At 35.9% G+C, this 26,393-nt stretch overlaps 1 protein-coding gene across 1 annotated transcript in view; it reads left to right on the forward strand.

The window, feature by feature from the left end:
• LOC131033478 (protein SABRE) overlaps positions 1 to 26,393 on the forward strand; it is a 278,075-nt gene that overhangs the window by 27,056 nt on the left and 224,626 nt on the right. The window contains exon 2 of the mRNA XM_057964713.2: positions 1,686 to 1,797. Coding sequence (XP_057820696.1) covers positions 1,686 to 1,797 — 112 coding nt within the window. The remainder of the gene's footprint in view (positions 1 to 1,685; positions 1,798 to 26,393) is intronic.

Raw genomic sequence — 26,393 nt, forward strand, 5'->3', positions numbered from 1 at the left:
GACTGATCAAGCAAGCAATTCATAGAAGGGACCCTATTTTGGGATTTTATGAGGAGCACCTTAGGCCCATTGTGATGAGATAGTGGAATATTATGAACACCCCACTTGATATGTCGGCCTATGCTCTCAATCCCAAATGGTATGCACCAAGACTTGGGAGAGTGCCTCCATCTAGTGATGAAGAGGTGAAAGAAGGTTTTATGAGGGCACTTGCAAAAATGTATATTGAAGAGGAATTCACCATACTTTGCACACAATGGCTTGCATTTACTAGTCTCCGTGGTCTAACCTTTAGTAGAGCAAAGGTGAGGTTGGATAGAGTTACATTAGCTCAAATCAACCCTATTGGATGGTGGATGTGGCATTGCAGGGATGCACCAAAGTTGAGAGTACTTGTAGTTCGTCTTCTTTCATAGGTTGCCAGTTCCTTCGCTGCATAGAGGAATTGGTCCACATATAGCTTCATCCAATCAATCAAGAGGAACAACCTTACCTTTAGATAACCAAGGTAGTTGGTGGCTGTTCACATTGTTTTGCGGCTACAGGATCGCTAGGCTTCTGAGTATCGTCAAACTCCATCCTTAATTGGGATGTTAATACCGATGATGTTATGCAAATTGACGAGGAGACACCTGAGGGATTGGTTGGGGTTCTATTGGTTGAGGCAGCCCCTTATATTGGTAGTGACTTAGACTCAAGCTTTGATCTTGGTTTAGACTCTTAGACCTACCATCTGCTGATTAGGGACAGCCTTTTATTCTCTTAGTTCTATGTTTATTGTTTACAGTTTAAATCTTTTCATACTTGAAACTTGGAGCCTTTGGACATTTTTGTTATAATTCTTATATAATGTGTATGCACATTGGCAATGAAAGCATTTGAATTTTGTTAATTTGTTTGTCGATTGTCATGTGAAATCTCAATTCAAGTCTAATGCTATGTATTAAGCTTTTACAATGTCTATGATGAATGCCTTATCAATGTTATGATATGCATATTTGAAATCTCTCTATATTTTTAAAAATTTCCCTATTTTTTAACAGCCGGTCCCAGCCGGCCCCTAATAAATGGTTCAAAAGTACTTGCATACTGGAAACATGTCCCGCCGTCCCTTGCTGTCCCTGTCCCTGAAACTTTGTGGAGCATAGATATATTTGAATCTTTTGTATGACTCTGCATGGAAAGTTTTAAATTCAATTTCTTTATTTAGGTTAGTCATGAACTTTTGGTGTAATGCTGAATGTATTGTAGTTGTCTGGAGGCTTAAACTGCATTTATAAAACCCAGGCTTTAATATTGATGATATAGATGAGACTTTGGCCAATTTTGCTTAAGATTCCTGCAAAATGATAGGCCATTGGAATTTGGATCTACTACAGTTTTTCCTTACCCTAACCAATAAGGAGCCTTGTTATGGATGCTAAATTGTTGAGCACATCAACAATCATCACTAACTACTGTATAATGTCTATCTATATAACAATGTAGTTATCTTAAACAAATTCTGAATATACTTTATCATTAGGGTATGTCAGTGCTTTTGAACAATGTTTGTGTTTAGATAGAGCAGCTATGGCTTTCTAAACAATGATATAATGTCAATGCTGGATTAATATTCTACTGCAACCGTATGGTAGGATAATCTGTTCTAATTTTATGTTATACTCATTTGTGTCTGCTGTCAGGTTTGCTGCAACAGTACTGGCTTGGATATTTAGTCGTATATTTGGTGGTCCTGTTCAATTCCGTTTTGCAGGATTCAACTGCCTAAGGGATGTATCTGTGAAATTAAAGAAGGTTTGCTTACTTCTATAGGCATTCTCTAACAAATATGAAGGTTTATTGGATGTTTGTTGATACTTATGACACAATCTCCGCCTGTTATTATAAGTTGTTTATTTCTTGTTTAGTGACATGATTTTTTCAGATATTTAGTTAGGTTCTCTTGGGATATAGTTACCTATCCAATACTTATGTGCCATGTAGATATCAAGGTAGTTTTTAACATGAAACCTTAGTTTCTATTGAATCATTAGCCTTTTTAAACTGCAAGAATCCTATTCCTGCATGATATTAAAGGATATTCTCACACACTTTAGGGCCAGTTCATAGCACATATGAAATACAAGGTTGTATCTGATATGAAAATGCCACGGAAAATTTAACTTTAGCAGTTGCCCATAAAATGATGAGTGTATCTAATTCGCTTCTTAGAAAACTTAATGAATTTATGCATATGTGATATACGTGTATTGCTCTAGTAATCTTTTATTACATAGAGATTTTAATTTTCAAATTTTTTGACTTATTTCAATATGTAATTTTGAGAACATTATAAATCTTTTCAAACATGAAAACAATTCCATTTCCTTTGCTGTCATATAGAATGCATTAAGAGTATTTATAATATATATTCTTGAATGACTTATTCTGAAATGTTTGCCAGTCATAGTTGTATCAAGATGGTTGGGTGCACTTGCATAGTAAATTTACTATAATGGATATGCACAAAAAGGTTATAGATTTAAACCTCTTTTTTGAAAACCTCATAAATTTCCACATACATGAAAGCAGTAAAACTCGTTCATCTCAAGAGAAATGTTTAATGAACAAATAATTATCAAATGTTTTCTGTTGATATATCTGCCATTTTGAAAACACCTAAAAGTTTGCAAACACGAGAATATTTCCATTTTCCTTTCAGCAACATCTAACTTATTTCTGAAGTATCTTAGTATCCTTGAATGGTCCATTCTGAAGTTTTTACAGTTGTGGTAGCATCAAAATAGGTCGGTGCACTTTAGTACTACTCCTTGAGATCTGTGTGTATATAGCCAACTGGTTGAGGTTTGAACCTCTGAGATATACTGCCACCTTGATGATTGGCAGTTGTCATTTGTCGCCTCTTTCGTCAGAAGGATGATGATAACATGTTGTCATAAATGGTGCTGATATGATGATCTTGGGAACAAGTCTGTTTAAGGCTGGATTCTATTTAATGCCTCTTCTGTTTAGAATCTTATTATGTAATTCACTATGTACTCTCTTTTCTCTTCCGAGGATTATTTGACTGGGTATTGCAAACTAGTCTCAGAGTTGTTTGGTGTGTATTAACAGGGGTTTGCCATGTAGTTTGGCACATGGCTTATCAGGCCTTTTTCTTTTTTCAACTGTGTGTGAAAGGCTTTTCAAAGTTAGAGACTTGTCTCTGCTGTTTCTGAGTTTGTCAGGGCTTACACTTTTCTTGATTATTATTATTTCAATTATTTTTTATTGTTACTTCGTTTTGACTGGTTTTGTGTGGTTGTGGCTTAAGTAATGTAGAAATCTCAATGTTGATTTATAAGGAATATGCTTGAGTAGGACAGTAGCTGTGTGTGATAAGAAAAGATTGCATTTTTATGCTGTCATCTTTCTATGAACTTTTGTTGTAACTTTTTGATTTGGTTCATCTTTTGCCCAAAAAAAAGCTTTTCGAAAGAATATTACAGTCACAGAGTTTCTTCACGACTTCAAAGCCATTTACATGTGCTTGGACATCTGTGTGATCTATGTCACGGGATCCTGCTAAATCCCATCTCATACCCAAACCGGTATGAATCGGATTGTTGTCTTGGGCAAAATATCCTCATGAAGATTCCTATATGAATAAGGGATGATTGCAGCCTTGAAGGCACAGAAAAAAAATCCATATAACTTTGATTTGGGTCACACTACAATGATATTTTGAATTATAAATTATGTGGTGTTACTTTAATTTCTTTTAATTATAAATTTAAAAAATTGTATTATGCAATTAGATTGATATTAACATTTTAGGTTGATTTTCTTTATACTTTATTATATAAAGATGTTTCTGAGACAAACTGAACTTAGGGTCCCAAGAAATCATCAATTCCTGTACCCGAACTTGTACCCGTACCAATTTCCAGGTAACATGCAATATGATCTTATATGTACAGATATACAAACTCCCTATATGCTGTGCACCCAAGTTTTGGAGGGATGCATGTGCACAGTGTATCCCAGTACTCTTACATCTATGAAATATCAGTTTATGATGCACTTTGTATGTGCAGATTTTTTTATTGGCAACTGTTTCTTATTTAAGGTTTTAGTTTGATGTTTGTGTATTTGGTAGTTTTGGATTCAACTCCATCCATGAATAATCTTTTGCATGTTTGACATGTATCTTCGATGTGCAGAATTTGCGTTAGCAACCAAATCTTATTTTAAATTTTTTATTTTGCTATTCTGTGCTGTATGTCTTCTGAGTTCTAACTTTTATGTATCTATGGGGGTTATTAGTATTTGTTTAAATGTTCAAGATACTCATTGAGTATATTGAAAGTATATAAATTTCACTAGTTTGAGGATTAGATACATGAAGTATATTTGAATAAAAACCATTTCAGTGATCTGAAGTTGCTGATTCCTTTCTTGAAGGTGTTTTTCATCTGTTTGAAAAGTATGTGAAGCAAAAACACTATGACAAAAAGATTGTTAGTCAGTTGGCCCAAGAAATTAAACCTTCCGGATATTAAGCTGTCAATGGAGTCTCTGATCTCATCTGGTTATAATCTCTAATACTGATGAGGAGACCATGAAATGTTGCTTAGAATTCACCTGCAATACTACTTGGAAGAAAAAAAGACCTTAAATCTGAAGTTTATTTGAGGATATGTAAAAATAGGTTACAAATTGGAACCAGAGTGAATTTATTTGCAATAATCAGACAGGCTCTGGGTGTCTAATGAAAGACAGCCAAGTTCTTGCAGTCAATCAGTTAACAGCAATTTGGAGAATGGAGCAAACGACACACGTATGTTGAGGAGTTTAATTGCTCAGTAAAAGTCTGATACAATCCACTAAATCAGTAAAATTACAGGACATATGGGCTGCACACACAACCACTAATTCATAGTCTTAAGCTTATATGGAGGTAAAGAACAATTTAGGATTATTTCCTTATAGATTAGTGGTCTGTTCACTTACATAAAACCTATACTCCTGCCTCCTCCATCCCTGATTCAATGATAGGTGTCCGTGTAAACATTCCTGTATAACAAACAGTGCAACAAACAGCTTGCTGTGATGCTCTGCCGTATGTGATGTTTGACCAAAGCTTTCACAATCTTATTCTGTTGACCTTAGCAACATCCAAGACAGACCTTCAATGCCTAATAGATTCACCATTTCTACCAGACCCTTAAGCTGTGAAAATATATGTAAAGCATCTTTCGCCAGTATAAAAGACAAATACACACACAGAGACAAACAGAAGGTGAAAATCGGAATGAAACCATAATTTGTTAGTAGAAAATCTTTTTCGGTGTGCAGGATGGCACAAGTGCCAAAATGCTCGCACATCATGCAAGCTTAGGACAAACAACCTGGATCCTTTTCAGGAGGAAGCTACTTTCAAACCTGATATTTACTCTACAGAAATAGATTTTAAAAAATACATCTGGGAACAACATACAGTTTTAAAGTTTTTGTGATATTTACAAGATGTGCTATTGGCCATTTTAGATTTTTTGCTCTATTGTCTTTTGAATACAAGATGCACAACTGAGAAGTTGTAATTCTCATTGCTTTTCCATATTTACTAGTGTTTTTTTAATAGAAGGATCTGTTTTTATAATAATTACACAATATTGATAGTAATACAATATCTTGATCTTTTTCTCAGAAAAGGAGGGCAAATTGAAATAACCACGAATAGTGTGAATTGGGTTTTATTTATGTTGTTAATTTTCAAACCAGGAAAAGCAGACTCTCCACTCAGGAAAATAATCCTTACTGCAAACTGAAACTTCAAAATTTCAGACCCGAGTATGATAACCTGCAAACATGCATTGTTGAAAATATGAATAATACATTCTTAGAAAACACTCATTTATCAAACTGAAATTGAATTACACGGCACCCTAACACTGTTCTTCTGTATTCTATATATCAAGATTTAAGAGAATCTTCTGGGCTTCACACCTATCCAACTCAGTTTGAATGCGAAATATAATGAAATACTAAAATAGGATTTTACCAAAGCAAACTAAATCAAAAAGCTAAATAAAACAGAAGACAAAGTGGTATATTCTAGAAATAAAACGGCTCATCTTCATGAATTTAAATTCCCTCTGAATATATGAAAATCCATAGAGTCTAGTCCCTTAAGCTAAAAATTGAGAAAGAAAAAGAGGGAAAACTAAAACTAAAAGTTAAAGCTGCTTTCGGCACCCACCTGAAGGAGAAAACACTATAAATAAAAACTTATTTCTTGCATGCATCTTTAGAAGAACAGTAGCCAAGCAACACATTTAAAAAACTAACATATGGTCCCATCGAGATGCCACTTAATGATAAAGTACAAGGCAACTACTGACTACGATGGCAGAACATTAATAACAGAAGTCCAATATGTCTTGTAGCCCAGATAAAGATCATTACCAAATCATCTGAACTTTGTCCTCTTTGTCTAGCCCAAAATTTATCAATAAACAATGCAATAATCTATGTAGATTCAACATCAACACAAGTTAAATTGTCTTCCTTTATACCCCACACATACATCCCTTGACCCAAGAGAGGTGACACTTCAACCAAGTCGGCTTCCTTTAAATTTATTTATTTTTAAATCCTTTATAAGAAAAACTTGGACACAAGATAGAGTTTGCCCAAAGCTGATTCTATTAAACTTCCAAATTGGGTGCCCAAATAAAAAAGGGTTTGGGCCCAATAACAACAAGAATATTTTAATTTAATTTAAAAATCCAAAAGGGGCAAATCTCCAGGGAAGGTCAGCCCAAGGAATGAAAAAAAACACTTATTTATTGAATTAATTTTGAATTAATACTTCCTATTTGAGCACCAAAATAGATTTAATTCTTGCAAAACAAATTCACTTATAATTGGCACCAAAATCCATCAATTCTCTCACAGTATTGCCCTCGTTTGATCTTTGACACCAATGACAATAATTTCCAATAATCTCCCTCTTTGTCATTGATGGCTACCCTTTAAGAAAATAATTTGTGAAATAAGAACACGTTACTCCCCCTGTCTTTATTGCCCCCCCTTTCTGTATTCCCACCCCTCGCCTTTTACATCAATGGCAGACTTTCTGAGGCTAAATGATTAGATGATGAATAGCTCCTCTTGATTGCATACTTCTTTTGAAGATCTTGGTGATTGGATGAGAGTGATATCACTCTTAATTTCTCCTTTAGGTACTCAAAAGTCTTTTGGAAGGGGTTTTTGAAAATGTCCACATTCTATTCTTATGTAGCAATATATTCCAACTTCACTTGCTAATCAACCACCTGCTCTCTTAATAAATGATATTTGATTGGAATGTGTTTTGTTTTGGAGTGCATAACTGGATTCTTCGAGATGTTAATTGCACTTGTAGTATCACAGGATATGGAGATGGGATGCTCATACTCAATCTTAATATCCTTTAATGTCTATTTCATCCATAGAACCTATGTGCAACAAACTATTGCTGCAATGTAGTCCACCTATGTTTTAGATAAAAAAGCTGAAGCTTGTTTCATACTCAAGCAAGATACAAGACTGTTATCGAGGAAGAATGCTCCTCCACTCCACTAGTACTTTTTCTGTTATCAACACTGCTGGCCCAAATCCACATTCATAAATGTTGTAAGGGTGAAATATTCACGTCTTAGATATTGCAACCCAAAATCCATAGTGCCAATTAGATATTTGAATATTCTTTTGACTGCTTGCAAATGAGTTTCCTTTGGTGTTGCCTAAAACTGTGGCACCAAACCAACTGCTTGCATAATATCGGGCCTTCTTGTTGTCATATATAATAAGCTTCCAATCATGGATGTAATGTCCCCTTTTTGGAAGTACCCTAGATTTTGCCCTAGAATCACAAATTCAATAAAATAGGGAACATAATATAGTTAGAGATGTCCTTTTACCCAAAGGATGTAAAGCAAGATAGATCCTTGTTGAGATCTTGCAATCATGTTAGACAAATATTGAATATACAATTCATAAGATCAACTATTACAAGGGTTAGAGATCATATATTCATAATTATCATAGTCATCTAACCTATTTAATTCATTGTTTGGGTTCAATCACAATGGAGCTTGGATAAGGAGACATGATAGGGTACCCAAAGCGATCCTCCACCCTAGGCCCAAGAGCGGATATACTATCCCTCTTGGCCTCATGTGGCCTTCCACCATCCATATGAGGTGGTGTACCTAGAGAGGTGTGTTGAATTGGTTGAATGGACCAAAATACTGAGAGGGGGGGTGATTTAGTATTCCCACAATTTCTAAAACTTTTATTGATATATCAATTTCATCAATTAAGCTCATCAACATGAAATAGTAAATGCATAATAAAGAAATAACACAACCACAAATTGAACACCAGATTTTATACGTGGAAAACCCAAATGGGAAAAATCATGGAGAGTGTTAGCTCTCAAGATAATATAACTAGTTATATGGTGTTTACAAAATGGGGTGGCTTATTGCCAGATTACAAAAGCGGTTCATTGGCGGAATGCTCACTGCAATAGAAAATAGTTGAATCGAGGAAAATCGCTTCTCCTAATGCATGAGGTCAGTTCTAGATTAAGCTCAGATAACAACTCACAAAAACTCACAGCGGATCCGGTAAGGGATCACTGTACCACTGTCCACAATCACCTGTAGCAAGTCTGGTAAGGGATCACTCTATCACTGCCCACAATCACCTGCAACAAGTCCTAACCGGATTACCGGGTTTGACATCAATGACAACATTCACACAAATCCAACAAGGTGCCCTATAGCCGTTCTCCTTCATCATGTCACCCTTATTCACTCTCCTATAATTGAGACTGTCTTGAATTCATCCCAACAATCGATGAATGCAGAGGTTGGAGAAGTTTACAATAGGATGCTCAAAGCGATCTTCTAGCCTAGGCCCAAGAGTGGATGTAGCATCCCTCTTGGCCTCGTGGCCTTCCGCCATCCATATGAGGTGGTGTGCTTAGTGAGGTGTTCTATAGCCGTTCTCCCTTCTTGTATTCCCTTCCTCACCTTGCCATGATTGATTGTTGCTTTTTAGAAATCCATATTATTACTTATGTCTGATATATATGACGTTACGTGCCTAATGTTTTAATCCTTAATTAATATTTAAAGAGTTTTATTGCTGCATATATCAGGCATACATAATTTAAACATATATTCATGCATGCTACAAATGGATAAGAATTGTATTGCCTGCAATAAATATCGATTTCTGATTCTGATCCTTATAACTAGTATATAATGATTGGTCTGCTCTACTTTCAAATCTGCTGTATTCATATGCTTGTTGCATGCATTCATAATTCGGCTGCCCTAAGGCTGCTCTAATTCTGACTACTTTTAAGATTTTCCCTGCTTATATCTGCTAGAATATTTAATTCCATTTTCCTCATGAAATCTGCTCCAATAATCTGCTCTCTTTCTGGTACTAGTTTGCTTTTGAATAGGAATGATTTTTCTATGAATTGATCATCAAATGAATCACAGTAACCTTCCTTTTATAGCCTTTAAAATTTCCTTTCACCCAATGGTTGTAACGTTCCAAGCAGGTTGCCTAGCAAGAAGATATAATTTTTATTTAATTGCATGACCCTTCATTTGGGCGACCAGAAATCGTAGGTTGGCCAGCAAAATAATTCCTTTTGGTTTTGCTCAAGATGGGCACCTCATACAAAAGGGGTCAGCCTTATTATAAAGGGCTATGCAAAAGAATCTCACGTGGTCACTGGCATCTTATTCCAGGTCAGCCCTATTTAATTATTTCATTGTCTAGGATATTTAGCAAGGTTGGCCCGAGGAACATCTCCATTAATTCAACAGCTGAATTTTATCGATATTGGCTGCGATCTGTATATCTGAATCAAAGAAACAAGACTTGGACTCGACTCAGGCTTGGTGAGGCCGACTTGACTCGGGACTCGAACTCGGGAGTCAAAACTCGGCTGGACTCGGCGAAGTGAAAAACTCAAGAAATTTAGAGATTTTTAAAGATTTAAAACTTGTTTCATACACCCTTTATTAAATACACCTTAAAGACACAATAACATCATCAAATAGAAGATAATTTGATTACATACACAAGTATACATCAATCACATAAGAATAAACGCAAATTGTAGCTGAAGGAAATAACAAATATAGATATATAAATATTGTCAAATGTATACAACATTACAAAACTCATGGAATAAAAAATCTATGTCATCATATGATCAAATGAGATGCAAACTCTTCCTTTCCAACTCTTGATGCACCATATGAAAGTATATGTTGTTACTTGTTATAAGGAATTGGAGCCTAATCAGACTCAGAGGTTAATATTTCCCTACTTTTATAGGCGCAATTTCCCCCCTAATTTTATGACGGCAGTTTGGGGGCAGCGGCCCCAAGTTGGGGTGAAGGGGTAACGCCCCTTTCGGGGTCTAGGGGCAGCGCCCCCTGGCGCACTCCTTGTCACGATACAGGGCAGGGTCGAGGGGCAACACCCCACGAGGCCAGAAGACTTTATTTTTTAAAGGCGTCCGATGTTATTTTTCTATTGTTTCTCCTCACAACTCACCTTTCTCCTCCTATTTTGCCAAATGAATGAAATGAAATTCACTTTTAGGCTCAAAGTATAATATAAACAAAAAAAAATCAATTCGAAACACATTAGAAGTGTTTTTTTTAACTTAAAGTTACATGCCGCCAGCCGAGTTTATCCAATAGAAAATGAACACCTTCCTTGGCACAAAGTGTGAGGAAAGAGAACAAATGGCAAAATGCCAAGCCAACTACTCTTTCAACAAACTTTCATCTAGATGGATGTGTCCCTTATCTCTTTCTTGGCTCGCAAATTCAATGATTCTGGACACACCAAGGTCGATCTCCACCATTGCTACACTTGGCACAATATCCAACTTGTATTCTATGACATCCAAATCATCAACACATGTGGCAAACGTCTTCTCCCATTCCAATTCCTGTTTACAAAAGCTATCCACAAAGAACATGAATGAATGAGCTTTGTTCAAGTGATCTTTCATAATAGGACCGGTAACCTTGAGGAGGTTATTTAGCACTTTGTCTTTCAAACTTTCCGCATTCATATCATCTTCACTGATCACCTCTTGTCCAAGTGCCTCCAAAACTGCAACAAATATCTTACTTTGAATTGCCTTGATCACCCCTTCTAGCTGCACACAATCATCAGCGATCTTCCCAAATATTTCCTTCTTCGCCATCAATGTGCAATACCAATGACTAATGTCATATACATCTTTCGTTTCTATCGAACTTCCATTAATTAAAGTTTGTTTAGAAGTCTTCTTAAATGCAGACAAGCATGGAATTGTCTTCTCTTGCACGACTAGGAAATCCTCCCATAATTCTATCACACTCTAAATTCTATACATGAATGTAGCAACTTTTCCATGAACTTGAACCAATTCATCCACAAAATTGCTTGCCTTGTCGGAAATGTCTTCGATCCATTCCTTTATTTCCTTCGCTGTTATTCTCATTTCTTCAAAACTTTTGACTGATTCCCTTGGAAGAGATGGTGGTGGAACAAATGTTTCATCCCCTTGCTGAATGGGCCTCATCAAGTGTTTTAGGTATTCTTTCAATTGTTGATTCTCCTTTCTTAGCTGATTCTTCTTTTCTTGGTCTTTCTTCAATCTTTCCTTAGTGACATTGATAGATGTAATGTCCCCTTTTGGCTTAAGATATAATTAAATAATTAAAAGCATTTTTAATTATTTAATAAGCGATTTATGTAATTATTTAATATTATTCTCTTTTAAAAGTACATCATAAGGATACTATTATATAATTACTTAAGTGACTTAATAAAGTGGGAAATCAAATAAAGTCACCTTTAATTCAAAAGTGAAATAAAAGAAAAGAAAATGAAGAGGCAAGAGGTAATGGAAGGTCAAAGGACATTCAAAAAGTTATAAAAGAGGATTGAGATGATTGTTTGAGCATGTTGGGTTTATTCATTTTCTGGTTGTAAGCCTGTGAGGTTTTGGAGATTTGGACTTGGTTCATATCAGTCTTCTTGAGGATGAAATCCCTCTTGAAGAAGACTAGCTACGGTGGTGAAAGATCTACTTTGGCTGGTGTTCCCTGAAGATATCAGATAGATTTGATGTTGGTATGTAGATTTCCAATCCTTCTGTACATCCTGTATCTATGATTGGGAAGCTTTTAGTACATCCAATCTTTCTGTAAATTTTGTGTATACGATTGGAAAGATAATTCTTTTGATTTTTGCTCGAGGTTGTAATGAATTATCTATTTTTTATACATATATGATTTCAGATTGCTATTCTAGTCTGTTATTATATGATTTATAGTATAATCTGTGTGCAAAGATATTGGATGAATAGAAAATCAGTTTTCATGCAAACTGTTTGTTAAAATTACTGTGGAACATTTGGTAAATTCTTGAGCAAATATCCGTAGGGGATATTTCTGGTATTAGAGTTGGTGTTTCTCCTAGCCTGTGAGGTTTCATGAGTGGTAGAGAAGTGTTTGCTTTTGATTTGATAAATGTTTTATGCTTTTTGGAGACAAATTTGGAAAAAATAAAGAGTTATTTGCTGAGTGAGGTATTTTATATCTGATTTGGAGAAATAAGGTTTATATCATTCTAAACATTATAATATATTTTTGATGTGAGCTTTATTGGAGAATTATTATTATCGGTCAAGTAAATAAAGATCTATATTTTGAGAATTGTTGCTTGCTGAATATTGGAAAATATATTTGTTGAGCCTGATTCTTATTGGTTTTGTCTTTCCTAAAGTGGGTGTTGGAAATCTTTCAATTTCTATTGCCGAGTGAATGAAGAAAGTATTTATTGTGATATTTGTTTGGAGCGGTAAATATATTTTGGAATTGCCATTTTAATTACTTGGTGATTATTTCTTATGTCGTGGAATAAATATTGGGCAGGGCAGATACCTGAAATAGGAGATGAAATTCTGGAAATCTCTTACTGAGGTGAAAGTTGCATCATTCAATGCTACATATTAACCCGATATATTTAAGGCAAAGTATTGATCTATCGAGGAATAGATGACACATGTCGTTTTAGTTCAATTAGAGACTCAATAGCCGGAGACAGAGCTTCTTGGGAGTAATAATACGACACCAAAATACCTCAATACGATTATTATAATATTTCAAGGGGCAAACATTGTTTTACCAAGCAAAGTATTATTTTTTCTTGACTCCCAGCTGTTTAATATTTGGTGTATATGGTATGGGTTGATTTTTTTGAAGTGGTGTTGGAAATATTCATTCTTTGACATAGCCACGTTGAATGATGGAGCTGTCTATTTCCTTTACACAGGCACTGGAGATTAAAGACGACCATTTGTGTTTGAGTGTGTTTGCCTAACATATTTCCCTTACAGAGTGCTCTCTCTAGTAGCAATACTGTCACAACATCTGTTGGTAAAGATTGTGTTGGGTGTTTTGCTCATCATATCCAATCAATCATCACCGAGACTCTATAGCATGGTTGGAACCATAGTTTGGAATGCATCCAAGCTTCAAGTTTTGTAACTTCTATTCAAATACAAGGTGTTGTGCACAAACAGAGCAGAGAATTCATATCGGGGGCTTAACTTCTATTGCCTGTATGGTGTGATTCCCATCATTATTGCTACACGGGAATTTCTTCCCAATGTACCATAGTTTTTACGTGTTTAATAATGTAATAAGCCATTAATGTAATTATTTAATATTATTTGTTTTAAAAAGTACATCATAAGGATAATATTATATAATTACTTAAGTGACTTAATAAAGTGGGAAATCAAATAAAGTCACCTTTAATTCAAAAGTGAAATAAAAGAAAACTTGGTTGTAACCCTGTGAGGTTCTGGAGATTTGGACATGGTCCATATCAGCCTTCCTAAGGATGAAATCACTATTGAAGAAGACTAGCTATGATGGTGAAAGATCTACTTTGGATGGTGTTTGTTGGAGATATTAGATAGATCTGATGTTGGTATGTGGACTTCCAATCCTTCTGTACATCCTGCATCTGTGATTGGGAAGCTTTCAGTACATCCAATCTTTCTGTAAATTCCGTGGCTATGATTGGAAAGATATTTCTGTTGATTTTGTTGGAGGTTGTAATGAATTATCTATTTTTGATTCATATATAATTTCAGATCGCTATTCTAGTCTGTTATTATATGATTTACAGTATAATTTGTGTGCAAAGATATTGGATGAATAGAAAATCAGTTTTCATGCAAATTGTTTGTTACAATTACTGTGGAACATTTGGTAAAATTTAGAGCAAATATACATAGGGGATATTTCAATAGAATCATCTAGATTTTCAAACTCTTGCTCTTTCATTGTAGGTCCTAAATCAATCGTTCTCACCTCATTCTTCTGGAAGGATGTCCTCTTTAGCCTTGTCTACTTTAGGAACTGCGACTTGCAATGTGTGAGACCTTGAATTGTCCCTTATGATGTTAGAGAATTTCTTTGCCTTTTTCTTTTCTACAAGTTTTCTTATCCTCGCTAAAAATTCCTCTACATCATCCACTGGTTGTACTTCTACCACTACTTTCTTCTTCATTCTGTCTTTTAACCATTCAAGTATGGTAGGCTACTCATTGCCTTCATTTAGTTGTTCAACCTCTTGAAGTCCCTTGAGTGTTGAAATCATTCCTTCATCAAAATCTGTACTTGGAATGGAAATATCTGGGTTCCCCGAATCTTCAATTGCTATTGTTCTTGGTTCGATGAGGCAATCCTCAATGTCCTATGAAACCTTTTGTTCTCGATTCTCCTGTTGGACAAATTCTAAAGATGCATTCATATTTTGACCTTCATGAATTGGAGATACTATCTCAAGCTCCTTTTGTGATTCATTTTCAGCCATTGATGTCCGATTCTTGTCTTCTAATGAATCCACTTCTCTTACCATTGAGGTACTAGTAGAAGAGTGAGTTACACTTGTTCTTTGTTTTTCCTTTGTTGGCTCTTCATTCACATCCTTCCTTTCCTTTTCTTTCCTAGACTGAGAACTTTTTGCTGTATTTTTCCTTTTCCTTGAATATTCGCCCTCTTGCTTGTTATAGTCCATTTTCATGTTTTCAGTCATTTCCTCATCATTGGATGAATGTGACGAAATCACGCATCAATTCATAATCAAGGGAGCATTCTTTTCTTTCAACTTGTTGACTTGTTGATTAACCCACAACCTTGTATATTTCATAATTGGTCTCATCAATGTAGATAAATCCGACAGCTCAGGATCGAACCAATGAAGTGGAAGAAGTGGCTTACACTTTTCTTTTTTCGTAATGGACTTGAACATAAATCACATCATCTTCAAGTTGATTGTGCAGGGGCAAAAGTTCACATGTTCTAATAAAACTCACTGAAAATCTTGACCACATCCTTTTCCTATTCGAACTCATCCGCTGCATTAGCCCAATAATCCTCAAGATCAACTCTATGCTTATACTTTCTTCCATTTATCGTTTTGATGCAATAATAAGGATCAAAACTGGATCTTGACCTATAAAGAGAGAGATGATAGAATTGAATTTCCTCATCAGACTTCTTAGTTGCTTGCACTGTGGGACATGACTCAATCATCTTCCCAATAGTGAGAGGAAAACTTACTCCCGCTGTATGCTTGCTCCTTTGAATTTTGTCGTATGTGGACAATTGCCTTGTGACCTCAAGCAATATCATCTTATTGGTGGGATATCTTGGAAGCTTGTAAGGACATCCTGTAAATCCTTGGACTCAAATGTATGTGAACTTGGGAAATTGAATATACCATGAGCCAAATTTCTTCACCAAGTCCTTCACTTCTTGTGTCAGTCTTTGATGAGTACCTCCTTGAAGAGTCTTGACAATATCTATCAAAAAGGCAACGTTTGCTCTCTTGTATTGAGATTTCTTATGTAGATGCAACTGTGGATAGCAATCATAAACCTTGACTTGATCTTTCTTGTTTCCTATTATTCCTTTCCATATCAATCCTGGATACTTGTAATTTCTTGTCAATGAGTAGACAACATACAAACTCATATAGAAAGACCAAGTTCGTTCCAAATTCCTTAATTGTTCATCTACATTATCACTGCTGATCGTAGCTCAATCTATCAGTTTTACCTTGTTGTGATTTCTTCAATGAAATAAATCATCCACGGGTCAAAATTAGAAGCTTGAGGCATTCTCATGACTCAATTTAGTAGAAGGACTATGTCTCCATGATCTTCTTTGAAATCAATGCGCAAGAGCTTCTTTGTCATCCTTTGGTGATGACCTCTTGGTTTCTCTAACCAATGACTATTGATTATCTCCGCACAACCTCAATCCTTGCCTCATACATTTTCAAGGCATTCTCCTTTGTCTTGTAATTGTAGAATTATGATTAGGAATTGCAAACGCTTCCTTGATTGCAACTTCTCCTAGATATGCCAACACTCTTCCATTTGGAGCCCATATTTGTCTTTCTTGAGGATCATAATGGCTTGTATATTCTATCATTAGCTCATTGCATTGTATTGCCTGACGAATACCAGCCGCTTGAACAATTCCGTTGCGCATCATCTTCCTTGTGATTGTTGATGGCAAGCATCCCATTGAGTCTATACATTCTCCTCTTGAAGTCTCCCATATCTACATGTCCAAGCTTGGTGTCTCCAACCTTCTTCCATTTTGAGCTAATCCTGTAGTTGGGCAACACTCCCTTGTAGTCGTACTTCATTTGAGCCTTTCGAGAGATACCTCCTGGAGTTGACATCTACCCTCAAAAATTTAAAACACCTTCTAATACAAGGATGGAAATATGCAAGAAGATTAAAAAACACATCAATGCAATGAAAATGGAGAGCTCTTGAGATTATAAGAAAATCGACGAATCGCTGTTGATTTAGACCCTACAAGCTTTACCAACAATATCAAAAGATAAGGAATGCTTAAATTGGAAAAACTTAGATTTCAATTGCATTCCTTCTCAACAAATTACTTTTCTTACCCTCTTTCAAATTGTTCTAGTTGATTGCAAACAAAATAAAGAACAAATTTTGCCCAACTTAGGCGACCTTGTTGAAATGAATAGCTAGTTCGGATCATATTTTAGTGTTGTCTTATGGCAATTAAAATATTATCATATTGTAATAAGGTTAAGCGTCTTCATGTCTAATAGGGCTGGGCCCAAAATGAAACGTATTATAGCTTGGAAGTTATGTAGGCCCCAAATTGGGCGCCAAAAGGGCAAAACTAAAATATGTTAAAATAGTGGCAATTTGGTTAAAGCCGACTTGGAAAACTTGAACATGAATCTTGTATATAAATAAGATTCATTTTACACTTCAAACACATCGCATCTTCTTCATCAAGTGCCGTTGGCCTTATGCAAAATTCAGTCAGCGAACTCCAAGGAAAGAAGAGATCTAAGTCTTCATACTGCTGCAAGTCTATCCGATCATTGAGCGAATCCATTGGACAGCTTGCTAGGCAAGGTGCTGTTCTATACTTCAGCGATCTCCTTCTCCAAGTGGTGTCGATATTCTGCTCTCTCTGAAGATATACCACAGCTGCATATACTTGGTTTAGTCTGCCCTAGATTGGCACTACAATCAGATAAGTAATCTGATTCATGTAATCTGCTTATAAACAAAGGAACTGATCTGAATCTTTGATGCTGGGTTTTTCCTCCAAGAGGGAGGTTTTCCCAGGGTACTTTTGTCTTGTGTTGTGTACTTTATTTGTTATTTCTTCTTATTCTCAGTCTGATTATAATTTAAGTAACTAGATTAACATCTGATTGCCTAAAATCAACAGACCTGACCTCTTTATTTTGCTGGAAATACAATTATTGAACTCTGGTTTCAGAAAAAATCAGATTTAAAATTGTGAGAAATTTGCCTAAGTATGAGGCAATTTGCACCAAATGAAGGTGTAAAATGGAAGATAATTTAGAAATTTGCCTGAAATTCAGCCTTCACCTAAATTCATAGCAGGTCTGATCACTGGTTTATTTCAATCTGGTCTGAAAACAGATAAAATTCCCTTTAAATTCATCCTCCAACTTGCTCTTGACAAATCGCATCAACCTCCAAGTGTAAATTTGATCAATGCAATGATCAAATTGGCTAAAAAAGTCACTGGTCTGGGAATTTGCACAACACTGCTCCTAAATCAAATTAATTTGAATTGTTTTGAATGATTGAAATGAATTCGCATTTGATTCCTCTTATATAGGTGCTGGTTTTAAAAGACACACCATTTCATCTTCCTAGGCCGACCTTGCACATATAAAAGTTAAAATGTTTCATTATATATTTTTTTTAATTTAAATCACTTAAAACATTAAGTTGGCCTCTATCTCATTTGCAAATTGCAGCTCACCTTGAGTTTTGTCTCAATAAATGACAAGTCAATCACCCTTCTTGAATGGCGGACTTAGTGATAAGTCCAGCATTGGAATATGACATTTGGGTTGATTGTCTTCAATGCGAGTTTTTGAGGGGAGAATCATGGCGGACTTGATGTGAAATCTGGCTTGATTACACACTCTTTCAAGGATCGCTGCTTCTAGGCGAACCTCCTGGCTGTCTTTGCTTTACTTAGTGAAATTTCTGATTCAAACATAATGACGGACTTTACATCAAGCCTTTCATTCATTGCTCTTCACTTGAGTGGTAGAGTTCATTTTAAGTTTTGCATTATTTCATTTGCATCACAAAAAATGGCGGAGTTCACATCAAATTTTGCTTTCGTTGTTTGATTGGCGGACTTTGCAATAAGTTTTGCAATCTCAACCACCAGCAATGGCAGAGTTCACATTAAGTTCAATATTGATTGTAACTTAGAAATTTCTTTGGGATCAAAACTCAGTGGACATTGATGATGATCCTGCATGAATCTACTTGTTTGGTAGACTTAGACAAAGGTCGGACATTGATTCCAACTTGGTGTAATTTAGTCAAAGCATGGTAGTGAAGTTGATGAAGGTTTTTCACCCTAACCTAACATGAGGTTCAAAGATTTGATTCAACCTAACATGAGGAGATTTAGATCACAACTACATGTTCAACATATGTCAAAAGAAAAACGACCTTGTGCAATGGCGAACTTCATATCAAGTCCTGCATTCAACATTTGTTATGCACGTCAAGGCCATGGCAAACTTTGGCCCAACTCCGCTTGCTTTCTTTACTTAGCAAAATTTTTGATTAATCCTTGGTGAAGTGAGACTCAACCTAGTAGTCTTGCATCACACTTAATGCAAAATTCTAAGTAACTCAACCCATGGAAGATAATGCAATCGCTTAGAAACTTGATAATGACAACATTTTAAACAATGTTTTGCATCTTGACACCCTGATTGTCACATTCAAGCATCTTTTACACTTTTACCCCTTAACAACCTTGTATATGCATAAAGAAAACTTTACAAAACAATGTTTAGGTATGCAAGTGGGTCTTGATTTCTAGGGAAGAGTAGTCCGTTTTGGAGAACTATAGTTGATCAATGAATTGATGGTCCAGAATGACATAACATTACAACTTATGTATGCACACCTGGGAATGGACCGAGCAAAAGCACCACCATGGCGCTTCAGAGGCAAATGCAATTATCTATCTAGTTCGGGATCGAAACCCAGATGTGCATACCGGATCTTTTGATATGGATCGCCTTGGGAACCCAATGATTCTTAAATTAGTGGGTGGGAACTATAGTTGAGGAGACTGAGGGGCTCCATCAAATCATCTTTTGGATCAGGATCCGGCCAGGAGGTAGCAATTCTGGCAAACAACCCTAAATAATTAATGGTGGTTTTGGGGAGATTAGATCTAGAAGGAGAGGCCTTCTATGCCTGCCCCCTTCAAGACCTCTCCCCCCCCGCCCACACACACACTTCTATAATTCCTTATTGAACCCTATGTGTCCCTACTATAATTGCTATAGTAGCAGTTTGACAACATATCGACAATATTGACAACATTTGACAAAATTGTCAATATTGCACATTCACTTCCACCCTTCAATCACAAGACCTCTCATCAAAGGTAGCTCAAATTGCCCAAATTTTGAACACGAGTTGCCTCTTAAGAACCAAAACTACTGCCAAACTAACAAAACCTAAAAAACAACTAGACACTTAGGTGAAAAAGGGGGTCTTGATTTACAATGGGGTGATGTGTGAAAAGGTCACAACAATCTTGTCATTACCACCTCCAAAAATGATATCCTCCACATAGACCACAACAATCAACAAATCATCTCTTTCATTCTTGATATAAAGATTGCTATTTGCAATTCTTCTTTTGAGGCCTTTCTCTTGAAGGTACCTATCTAGCCTTGAATACCAAGCCCTCAAGGCTTGTTTTAGTCCATAAAGTACCTTCTTTAGCCTACAAACATAGTCCTTATTCTTTGATAGGAGTTCAGGTTGTTCAATGTACACTTCTTCCAAGTTTCCATTTAAGAAGGCTGATTTCACATCCATTTAATAGACTTTGAAGTTCTTAAAACTTGCAAGGGCTAAAAACATCCTTATAGCTCCCATAGGAGCAATAAGAGGAAAAGTTTCTTTGAAATCAATTCCCTCAACTTGAGCATATCCCTTGCATACTAATCTTGTCTTGTTCCTCACAACTTGGTCATCCTCATTTAGCTTGTTCCTGAATACTCACTTGGTGTCAATCACATTCTTATCCTTGGGTCTTGGGGACAAGTTCCCAAGTTTAATTCTTCTCAATTTGATCTAGTTCCTCTTCCATAGCCTTTATCCAATGCTTGTCCTTGCTTTTGTAAAGTACTTTGGTTTTATTTGGGAGAGCAAGCATAAATTTGTCTGTTTTGATGTGTTAGTAAATCTCCTTGTTTGAATTTTTCTATCTTTGTCCATAATGATCAAGTCTTCTAGATGATTCTTTTGGACAAATTTAGATGGGGTCTTGAATTGTGCTCTTGGTGGTGTCTTTGGGTTCCTTTGCTCAACTATCTTTTTCTCATTTTCTTCTTCCGTTTTCTCTTCTTTGCAAACTTCCTTATTTTGAGGAACATCTTCTTGAACTTCTGCTACACCGTGTCTTCTTTCATCTACTTTCACATTTGCACTTTCAACAACCTTGTGTAGCCTAGGAATATTCCTTCATCAGCTCTATAATCAAACTTTCCTAGATCTTCTTCATCTCTTCTTATGTAACATGTGCTTCCAAACACCTTGAAATACTTCACTATTGTAGGACTTCCTTTCCATAACTCAATATCGCATTCTGCTATCATTTACTCTGATTTGAGGACGATTTAAAATGTAGATTGTTGTGTAAATTGCATCTCTCCAAAAAGTATCGGATAACTTTGACTCGTTTAACAGGGCTCTAGCCATTTTTTGAACTTTTTTGTTCTTTCTTTCCACAACCCCATTTTGTTGTGGAGTTCTTGTAGCTGAATATTGTCTTCTTATCCAATTCTTTTCACATAAGTCTTCAAATTCATTGGAGGTGAATTCTCCTCTATCTGATCTAAGACATATGATCTTCCTAACTCGGTCTCCACTAAGGCTCTGAATGCCTCAAACTTGTCAAAAGCCTTAGATGTTTCTTTTAAAAATGTGACTCAAATCATTCTAGAGCAGTCATCAATTAATAACATAAAATACCTTTCTCTTTGCATGCTGCTTGTTTTGGTTGGACCACAGATTTGTATGTATAAGCTCCAACAGTTTTGATGCAGTGTGTTCCTTTGATTTAAAATCATAGTTCCACAAAGTTTCCTAATGTGGGGATGGGGGGATGGAGGAACCAAGGGCCTATGTTTGGGGACGATAGGGGCCCAATGGGTAGGGGGGTGGCACAAATACATATAGTACTTGAACAGTTAGTTATGAAAAGATGTGTACGGAATAAGTATAAGAACTGTAGATGAAACTTTGCCACACTATGTAAAGTTTATAATAGTAAACATTAAAAACATGAAAATTTGAACATTAACCAAGACTAAGTATAAGAACTGCAATTGAAACTTTAGCATACTAAGTGAAGTTTAAACTGATAAACATAAAAAAAAATTGGCAATGATTGCATTAACAATAAGAATAATGGGTGGCAGTTTGGGGTCAAGGGGCAGCGCCCCTCATGGGCTCCAAGACTTCGCAGATCTTCATTATGAATGTCATTTTCACAAATTTTCCACCAATTTGTTTAGGGTTGGATTTTCTAACTAGGGGCTATGGGAGGCTCCTAGGTGTCCTCAAGATGGTTAGGGGACGTCTAGCTGTCCCTAAAGTCTTGGTGGCAGTGGTGGTGCAGCCCTCGAAACGTCCCCGTCTTGGAAACATGGGGATTTGGGGGGGGGCGGGTTGACATGCCCCCATGGTTCAATATTTAAAACTCACTCTAGTTTGCTTCCTAAGTTGACATTGCTTAGAGGTAATGTTTGTGGGCTTGGAAATCCTTGGCATGTCGTTGACGGCTTCCTTTCGGCTGATCTTGATACGATCGTCAAAGTTTAGGTATCCCATTCTTCTATGCGATAACCAGCTCTCATCTTCTTGCCCCATAAAACATTTTTGGCTTTTAATTTCATTGAGGATGTAGAGATTATTAGTTGTTCTATGTGAATCTGCTATCAATTTCTCATCCTTCTTGATTTCACATACTCCAAGATGAAATGTGAGAGTGTGCCCATGGTCACATAATTGTCTCACTTAGGATATTCTACTTCAACCCTTTAACATATAGGACATTCTCTATTTTTGTTTTTTCATTATCCTGACTAAGTGTCCCTTTTCCTTTTATACTTGCCTTAATGTCATCTCCAAAGTTCACAGTCCCTTCATTCACTTGTTTGAGAGTAAGAAATTTACTCTTATCACTTGTCATGTGACTTGAATAACCATTTATCTACTTTGTTTCTTGTATGTAGAGCTGTTTGAAGTTTTGAGCAAACATGGGTTTTTCTTTGTTTTCTTGCCCCTGCTTCTTCTTCCAAACCTTAGATGATTCATCCCTTCTTTTGTGAGGAACATCCTCCTTGTTTTGTCTAAAAGGCTCAACAAGAATAGTTATTGTTGCATCTATAGCATATAATGTTATAATCCATTAGAGGAGCAAATGAATTATAGTTCCTTTTGGTGAAACCAATACTATCCCTTGTACGAATTCTATAATCTATTGCTTTGTGACCAAAATGATTTCATGAAAAGCAATAGCCATGAAAGGAATGATGGAACCTAGTTATACGTGGTTGTCTTTGACGAAAGAGATTTTTGTAGTTGTCCTTGTTTGCCATTGGAACTGGATTATTCTTTTGTGGGACTTTATTCTCCTCTTTCTTGTTGCATTCCCTTTGGTGGAACTCTTGAGAACCTCAGTGTAGCTTTTTTCGCTTTTCTTCACCTGTATTTTGCAGCAGGTTCGTAGCTTTGGAACTTGTAGCCTCCTTTGTATTCTTTTTGTTTTCATCAAAACCAAGATCAGTTTTAATAAATGGTGACCTTTGTGAATTGATAATATCATCCAATATTTCGATGCTTTTGTCAAACTTCAAGCTTTGATTCACTTGTTCAATAGATTTTTCCAACTCCTTTCTTAAAGAAACAGTTTCAAGCTCCAGTTTTTCACAATCAGATTCCTTTGCCTTAAGTTGATCTCTTATAACCTCCTCAATCCATTTTGCCTCATCTAATTGTTCTTTCAGATTTACAGTCATTTTATTCGATTTTTCAAGACTCTGTTTTAGTTTCCCTTGGGCTTCACTATCCTCTTGGATTTGTACCTTTTGTTTTGAGATTCTTCTAAAGCTTCTCATTTTCTCTATAAGCATAATGGAGTTCTTCAATATCTACTTCTTCTTCATCTTCATTGCACTCCTCTTTTTCTTCTTTCTCTTCGTCTTTATCATCCTTGACTTCCATTGCCATGAAGAGTATTCTTGTCTACCACTATGTGGACTTCCTTCGTTGCTTTCCTCTAATTAGCTATCATCTTTTCTCGAGTAAAGACTCTATTTGTATTTGCGAGAATCGTTCGTTTGTCTTCTCATATTTACCTTGCTTGTGGCTCTTCTTTTGGTGATGCTTTCTTACTTTCTTCATTTAGTGATCCTCTTCATTCTCGCTGCTTTCATTCTTATCCTACAGACACTTAGAAGTGTCCTATTCTACCACAATTAAAGAATTTAAATGGTAACTTACCTTGATATTTCCCAAATCGTTTCTTTAACTTTCTCATGAAGTGAGCTTGTTCTTCATCCATTTCATTGCATGAACTATCACTTGGTTCACATACTTTATTCTTTCTATTGCTCGATGCTTTGAAGGAGGCCTCCCTTTTTAATGGTTTGTCTTTAATTCTCATTTCATAGGCGGTAAGAATTCCATGCAACTTGTCCTTTGTCAATTTGTCTAAATATTTTATTGCTTCAAATGCCGAAACTTTGGAATTAAATCTTAAAGGGAAGGACCTTAGTACCTTTTAAACAATTATGACTTCATCAACTTCTTCACCAAGACCTCTTACTGTGTTTACGATCTCATTAAACCAAAGCAAATAGGAGGCTATGCCCTCTTCTTTGTTCATCTCGAGGCTTTCAAATTGTCTTCGATGGATTTGAATCTTTGCCTTTTACACTTTATCATCTATTTCATAGATATTTCTTCAACTTATCCCACATGTCCTTAGCTGATTTGCAATGCATAACTTCACAAACTTTGATTTGGATAATCCACACAAAATCACATGCTTGGCTTTTGCATTGTTCTCACTTTCTTTCTTCTCATCCTGATTCGTTGGGGGAGTTGATGGGGATGTGTAGCCATTGACAACCGATTGCCAAATATCATTTCCTAGGGCATTCAAGTAGCTTTCCATCCTTATGCTCCAAAAGGCATAATCTATTCCATCAAAGAATGGTGCCTTGTTTGATGAGAATTTGTATCTTTGTTACGTGGACGTAATTGCTCTTACAGATCTACCTTCAAGTAGTTAGGCTATATTTGAAAGAACCCGCTCTGATACCAATTGAAGAGCACCTAGTTATACTTAGAGGGGGGGTGAATCAGTATAACAACAACCTTTTACTTTTCCAAACTTAATGAATCACAATTGCATTACTTCAAAATTTAATCATCCACAACATTAACATAAATGCAAGATTAAGCAATTAAGAACAAGAAGAACACACGATTTACATGGAAACCTTGTAGGAGAAAACAACAACAAAATATTGCTTAAATTAGAAACTTTTACAAACTTTGTAGACATCAACCCACAAGGGTCACCAATCCTTTAAATGATATTTAGGTGCTAACCCATAGGGGTCAACAATCCCCTTTAAATGATTCGTAGGCACCAACCCACTGGAGACTCCAACATCCACCACTGACCACCAACTTAGCAAGAGACGCCAATCTCCTTGAATGAGAGGCACCAACTTTACGATCTTCTTAGATAGAAGGCACCAACCTTCAAGATAACAACATGATAAATGTTTGGAACTTCTCTTTGAAACAACTTCAATTTGTCTACTCAAATCTGCTCATTAACCCAACTAAAATCTGCATTAAATCATTTCAAAGATTTACCATAACTCTGCTTAAAATATATATAAAGATTTGCAATATTTATATTCATGATCTTGCAATAATTCACCTTAAGATCTTCTCATAAATCTGCAATAATTCGTCTTAATGTCTGCTCATGAACTTGGATTAAATCTGCTCCAAAAATCTGAACTTTAGTTCTTTAAATCTGCTTTGAGAATAGGAATGATTTTCAATGAATTCTTGCTCTTTTCACAACATAATTGTCTTCCTTTATACCTCACCCATGCAGCCCTTCACCCAAGAGAGCTGATGCTTCAACCTATTAAAATATTGTAATGTTTCTTTAATGGTCATCTTAGTTAGTTTAGGTTGTTTCTAAATTTGTCTTCAGTTAACGATTGTTCCATTAAGAAATATCGTCTTTGTAAATATTTAAGGAGCCTTCATCTCCTTTGTTTAATACACGATTTACCATAGCATGGTATCAGAGCGGCTCGATGGGGTTTTTCAGAATTTGGCGATTTTTTTTTTTAAATATTCGTAGCCTCTTCTTAATTGGAACTTTTTTTCCAGAATTTTTTTTTCGATTTTTTTATAAAAATCGTTGGAGGTTTTTGTGAAATCTTTGGAGCTTTCTTGTATTGTTTTGAGGGTTTCTTGTTTGAGAAATTTGAAGGTGTGCGTAGTTTTTTTTGGTGACAGGAGGGTTTTTCTTCTTGTGTGCGCTTTTTTTGTCCAAGCTCTCTAGTGAAGTTTCGTCTGAATTTTTTGTGGAATGAAAAACCTGTCGGGGGTTTTT

The sequence above is a fragment of the Cryptomeria japonica genome, chromosome 9 (genome assembly GCF_030272615.1).
Source record: "Cryptomeria japonica chromosome 9, Sugi_1.0, whole genome shotgun sequence".
Taxonomy (NCBI): Eukaryota; Viridiplantae; Streptophyta; class Pinopsida; order Cupressales; family Cupressaceae; genus Cryptomeria; species Cryptomeria japonica.